This window comes from Acanthopagrus latus, chromosome 8 (genome assembly GCF_904848185.1).
Source record: "Acanthopagrus latus isolate v.2019 chromosome 8, fAcaLat1.1, whole genome shotgun sequence".
NCBI lineage: Eukaryota > Metazoa > Chordata > Actinopteri > Spariformes > Sparidae > Acanthopagrus > Acanthopagrus latus.
The window spans coordinates 25,391,211-25,397,190 of NC_051046.1; the positions used below are offsets into that span (position 1 = coordinate 25,391,211).

The window sequence follows — 5,980 nt, forward strand, 5'->3', positions numbered from 1 at the left end:
TCTGAAGGCATGGCTGGCAGCTTCTAAAGGTTGACTTTATTTTCTCCCACAGCACAAGCAGTGCATGCAAACCAGTCACTGTGAAAAAATGTGTGAAAATAATTGAAATAATGTTTTTAGCTTTCAGCAAATGAGACTGAACCAAAACTACAAGTTTATTTTATTAATCTCTTCTCTGAGCTCCACCATGTTACATGTTATATTATTTCATCATGTTATTTTTCCTGTAATAGGGTGAATTACCATCAGCTGTGAACCATGTGCAGTGTCATTTTTTACTTTTGTATTTACATTACAGTTCTTAAGTTCTAGATATACCATTCAATCACCAATCAATTTCAGAACTACAATGGCACTGGCATGTGTATGGAGTTGGCTATGTGTTTCAAACATGTTGCAATTCTGCTTTTTAAATTGTTTTTAATGGCTCTGCTAATACCAGAGCTGATTTAATTTTGTTTGGATAAAGGTTAACCTTGTGTCCCTGCCTTTGCTGCTTGGTCCCTAACACATAGCTTAACCTGTGGAGGGGAGAGTCAGTGTGCATCTGCTGTGGAATGAACTCAGTCTCAGAATACAGATCAGGTGCAACGTTCATGGACAATGTATTCTCAGATCGAATCATGGTTACTAAAAGTGGCCCAGGATTAAACATGTAAGCTTTTTTCTTTTCATCGCATTCTTATTGACCACACATCTAAGTTTAAATAACATGCATAAGTAAAGGGGTTCAAATGGGGCAGTCAAACTGAAGCATGTCCTGCTGTAATGAAGCATTCTACCAGGATGACTGGTTCCTTACATGTATTCACACTGATCGAATCCTCTCCAGGGGGACAGATAAGAACTCTGCTGAGGCAATCACATCCAGTGATCACACCTGTGCGAAGCAAAGTGTGTGTGTGCGTGCGCATGTGTGTGTGTGTGCGTGTGTGTGTGTGTGTGTGTGTATGTGTGCTTCTCGCCTTCTTGGCTGTCTCGTTAAACATGGGGGATTGGTAACACCTGAACACCTCCTGGGATTTGGAAAACAAACTGTTTTCAGTTTGTTTCTTGTTTTTGTTTTTTAAGTTGTAAAACAGCACACCCCTGCACGCCCAGCTCTCTTTCTGAATCTTAAATCTGCTTGGCTGGAGCAACAGGTGTGTTGTTAGATTTAAAGAGCATCTCCCTCCAGAGAGACCAGACCTGACAGGAGAGCTCTGCACACTAAGTTCAGTTCAGCCACAGGAGCTGGATGGTTTGCTGGCACAGACTGTGAGGCAGCTGCAGCAGTCATGGCTGCTGGGTTTCTAATTACAAGGTAACTTGTTTCAGTGGTAAATAGAATTTTTTTAATGATATCCTTGATGCTTCAAGTCAGTTTTATGTGCATTTTTTTGTTGTTTTATTTGTTCTTTGCTGACTGTTATATTTGAAATGTTGAATTTTCTATTGTTTTACAGATTATTACTGGTTTGCTTGTTGAGTGAGCTGGACTACTCTTCAGCTTTTCCAAGAGGTGAGACTGATGGTACACTTGTTTTTTTTGTTTGTTTGTTTGTTAACTTGGAGCTGTGTGCAGAATACTCCAGCACGTCTCTTGTGTTAAACAAGCTAAGCATACATAAAGGTCTTGATCCATTATGTGACGCTTGCAATCAGATTCAATAATTACAATCAGGAGGTTAAAGTCAAGCAGGTAGTTTCTAGTCAACTTACCTTTGAACTTCCATTGTTCTTTTAAACCTTTTCTTTCTTTTTTTTCTTTTTTATCTCAACATTGAAGCTGCTGCTGAATTGGTTATTGGGCTTGCAATAGGCAAAATACAAGCCCAGGTGCACAAATGTACCACTATTCAAGGCCAAACTTGTTGGGAGAGGTGCACAAACTCAAATCACATTCCTCAGCATGAATAACCTCAAATAATAGAAAAACTGACCTCCACATTTTTTTTCAGCAAAAAGGCACTTAAAATGCCACCTTCCCAGAGCTGAAGTTTGGTTTTACAAAGTCAAGCATTTTACAGCCTCAAAAGAATAAAAATATTGCTCCGGGTTTAAATAAGCCGTTGCAATACCATGCTAGCAACTGTGGCACCATTTACCGTAGGTAACATTAAGCTAGACATCTGTTACTTAGTCACTCTAATTTCTGTGTGGCTCCTCTTCACACTGCTCCTTCCAACATGCAAATACATTTCGCGGGGCAGATAATTTTGAAAATATGGTACAATTTCAGAGAATCTCCCTGAGACCCCCTGCATCTCATATACCAGGCATTACTCTTTATTTTTTTACTTTCAGTTAATATTCTTAACTTTTTCACTGTCTTTTTCTTATAGCCAGAGGTAATGTGTACCCTGAAGCATGGCAAGCCCTCAGAGGGAAACAACATGAGGGATATGGCTATGGGAATCGTCGGCCTCTTCATTACGTCCAGGCTCTGAGGCAGACTCACAGTAAGCTACAGCCCAATGTCCATGATCAGGTTCAGGTCAGAACCTGGCCTCAGGAAAGTTCTTTGAATGTCCATGGCCATGCCCCGTTACAGTACCAACCCATCGATTACCACCAGATCCAGTATCAGCAATGGTCTCCTGTTGCCACCAAGTGGACACATGAGATGTCCCCATCTCAGCATCCACCACAGAGAACCCAACGACTGTCCTCACCCATAACCTTGGAATTCAGCCTGAACGTTCCCTTTGCTGAAGAGCTGGGCCAAAACAAGGAAACGAGTGGTGGAAGTGATGTTGCTGATCAGTATTCTCAACTATACAGGCCAACCAGTGTTCACATCTACAGTGCTTTGAACAGTCCTCCTGGCCCAGAAGGCTTTTCAGGCAAAGGCTCCACAAATTACCCAACTGGGGGAAAAACTGCCCATGAGGTTACTAAGCCAAGGTTTCAGCTCAGTTTATCGGTTCCAATTCCTCCCACTACACCACAATCTCCTAAACCCTCCAGAAGCAATGGTGGCCATCTTGCAAATCTAAAAAGACCCGGAAGAGTTGGGTTTGTTCAGAACAGTTACGTGGAGCTGGTAAAACCCCAATCCAGTTCCACCCAGAGTGGATCAGAGAGGGGTTTCTTCTATCCTGCTGTTACTGCACAGCTACAACCACAACAGCAGACTTATCAGCCAACTCAAACGAAGTATACTGATGACAAAATTATTAGCTTTGCCCCTGCACATGCAACACAGTATACAACACCTACAGAACAATTCGGCCAAACTCAAATCCCCGCCAAACAGATTCTGGTAAATCCACAGCATCCAGTCCCACAGTACGCTCCTCTACAATCTGCTGATGTTTACAGTGGCTACTACAGCACCCATATAAACCCTTTGAGTAATGGGAAATGTGAAAGTGGACGACCAGTTTCACCTGACCAAACCAATGTCCATCATTCGTCAATGCCGCCTCAGTATGAACAAGTTCCAAGTGGACATTACAGTGCTGGTCAGATCAAGCCCACAGCCATCAACTATGGTCAACATCAAACCTGGCAGCCAGCTGGCACTCCCCTTACCTTTGCCTCTGAACAGTCTGACGTCCAGGTAAAACCATCCTTTGGTCAGAATGTGGAAACTTTACCCGATCTGAGTCCAGGACACGCTTCATGTCCCACTGCTGCTCCATCCCAGAATGTACTTCCTTCATTACATCAAGTTGCCACCCCTAATTATTATGGGACAGACACTCTGGTGCAAATGGGGCCAAAAGATTCATCTTCTCCTTATCAATACAACAGAGACATGAGTGGACAAGATGCATCGCCAGATCGTCAGACTGCTGTTGACCCTTCATCAAATTTGCAGGGTCTCTCAACTGATTATCAAACCCAGATGAGACTCCCCACACAGCACGCTGGCAGAGAGCAAGTGGCTGGAAAACCCCAATATGCAAAACTCTATATTGATGATACAGATGTAACAGATATGCAGCTCCACATGCACTCTATGATGGTTTCACCAGTACATATTGAGTAAAACATGACAGAAACCCTATTGGTAACCCCCAAAGCCTTCTGGTTTCACTTGATCAAGACTTGACTTTACATGTGAAAGTTACACAATGAACAAACCTGAGCTTATCATCTGTTTCCACCACCAACAGCTCATACTATGGACAGTGAAAGAAACCCAATATGCATCTAACTCTCATGAACAAATGGACAAGAGCAAATGTAGACCTCCTGTCCTGTTCTTGGACAAGTTGATGATGCCACACATGCTAACCTGGTTAGTTGGACCAACAACAATCGTTAGAACAAAACCTCTGATATGACCAATATTCCATTGGACTGGACAAATCTACAGCAGCCAACAGGTTACAAGAGCACTGAAAACAACTATGCTCTCTGTTTATCTGAAACAGTTGGTCTAACACACACTGCTATTATATGTTGAGTGTAATGACTGAGACCAACTTCTCATCAAGAAACACAACATGCCACTTTTGGAAAGTTGGGCTCAAACGGAGCCCTTGCATCTAGGTCTTTAGAGAATTGACTTCAATTATTGTCCATCTTTACTCGGAAAAGCAGGCTGATTCTGGCATCAGCATTCTTCCACACGCTGAAACATCCTCCTTCCTGGCTTTAGCAGGCCTGTCTCAGGAGTCAACATACCGGAGCTTTTTTTTTTTTTCAGGTTCATCTGTGGAAAGCACTATGGAGGATACAAGTGTGGTGTAACTTTCAGTTAATGAAAGAAATGCCATAGGCCAGGATATCCATTCTAGATGGTGCAAATCCCTTCCCTGAGAATCTGCTATGGTATCAGAGGATGCACAGCAACCCTTGATGCCTCCTGCGAAATGCAGACCAGCCACAAGTAAAGGGAGCGCAGGTGAGTTATACTCTTCAGCCCGATTTTAATGTTGGAGTTTAATATGGAAAGATTTTATATATCTACTTATTTATACCTCTCATGGTGCCTAACTAATTCAAACCTTTTTCTTTCTTTCCGCAGAGTGTGCAGTCTGGAGTGAAGCAGTGCATCGAGGGTATTCTACAGCCCACTTGTTTCCATTAGCGTCCAAGCCCTATCCTGTGCTCAAATTATCTAAATTGCTGCTCTACATCTGTCAGGGTGAAATGGTTCAACATTTTGGGAAATAAATAATACATATTCCTACTTTTGTATCTGATTTTAAGATGAGGAAATCGATACTATTCATGTCGATGAAGCAGCTAGACAGGCTATGTCCAAAGGCAAAAAAAATAAATAAATAAATCCACATAGCAGTCTCTACTGCTCATTGATCAACACACCTTATTTGTTTCATTTGTATGAAACTCAAATGTAAAATGACCCTATGTGGTTTAAAGGGCATCATGTGGAAGACTTTTGTGGCCGGAAGCAGTGACTCAGTCTCCTCAGATTACCTGGTATCTGATGGGGAAAGTCCCAGAAAGGCCTTGTGCCTGGGCAAGATACAGTTTGGCATGTAACAATGTAAGGTGGTGGTATTGACATTTTTGTGCAACCCTCAACAAGAAAGGAAAAAATAAAGTGAATTCACCCATGTGTTGACCTATTCCTTTAAGACGTCATTGTATAGTCTATTCATACAGCCCAGATGCATTTTTTTTTCCCATAATATCAGAAATGGGGTGTCATGCTAAAATCATTTCCACATATTAAGATCTTTATCAGCAGCTGTGTACAAAAATGCATCTGTTGGATTGATTCAAATTAACTGTCACACCTGTCAAAAATAATAAATGTGGGATTCCAGTGATGCCACACAGTGCAGCAGAACTTAGCAGCCTCTCACAAACAGCGAGGCCGCATGTTCAAACGAATCAGTGATCAAAGCAGCGCCTGCTGGAGGCGGTCTCATGAGTGAGGTGTGATCACTTCAAAAGGATTCAACGTCACGCGGGTCGGACCGCTGCCGTTACTCATTTGTTGAAGTTACATTCTGCAATGTCATTCCTGTGAACTAACTGTACATAAACCAACAGCAGTCTGGCTTGTTTTCTCATG

The 5,980-nt window shown here is 42.2% G+C and overlaps 1 protein-coding gene across 1 annotated transcript; it reads left to right on the forward strand.

Annotated features, from left to right (window-relative positions):
• The first annotated feature begins 1,033 nt into the window (after nt 1-1,033).
• On the forward strand, nt 1,034-5,518 carry LOC119024904. Its single transcript, XM_037108119.1, has 4 exons — nt 1,034-1,303; nt 1,446-1,501; nt 2,325-4,837; nt 4,961-5,518. Exons 1-3 carry the CDS (start codon nt 1,278-1,280, stop codon nt 3,974-3,976), a joined length of 1,734 nt encoding a protein of 577 aa, XP_036964014.1. The 5' UTR covers nt 1,034-1,277; the 3' UTR covers nt 3,977-4,837; nt 4,961-5,518.
• The last annotated feature ends 462 nt before the right edge of the window (nt 5,519-5,980 follow it).

Excerpts from the sequence above, each read along its gene's own strand:
- LOC119024904 (XM_037108119.1), top strand. The coding sequence starts at position 1,278 with ATGGCTGCTGGGTTTCTAATTACAAG. Across the intron at positions 1,304-1,445 it reads GCTGGGTTTCTAATTACAAG|ATTATTACTGGTTTGCTTGT; the intron begins GTAACTTGTTTC and ends ATTGTTTTACAG. Across the intron at positions 1,502-2,324 it reads CTCTTCAGCTTTTCCAAGAG|CCAGAGGTAATGTGTACCCT; the intron begins GTGAGACTGATG and ends TTTTTCTTATAG.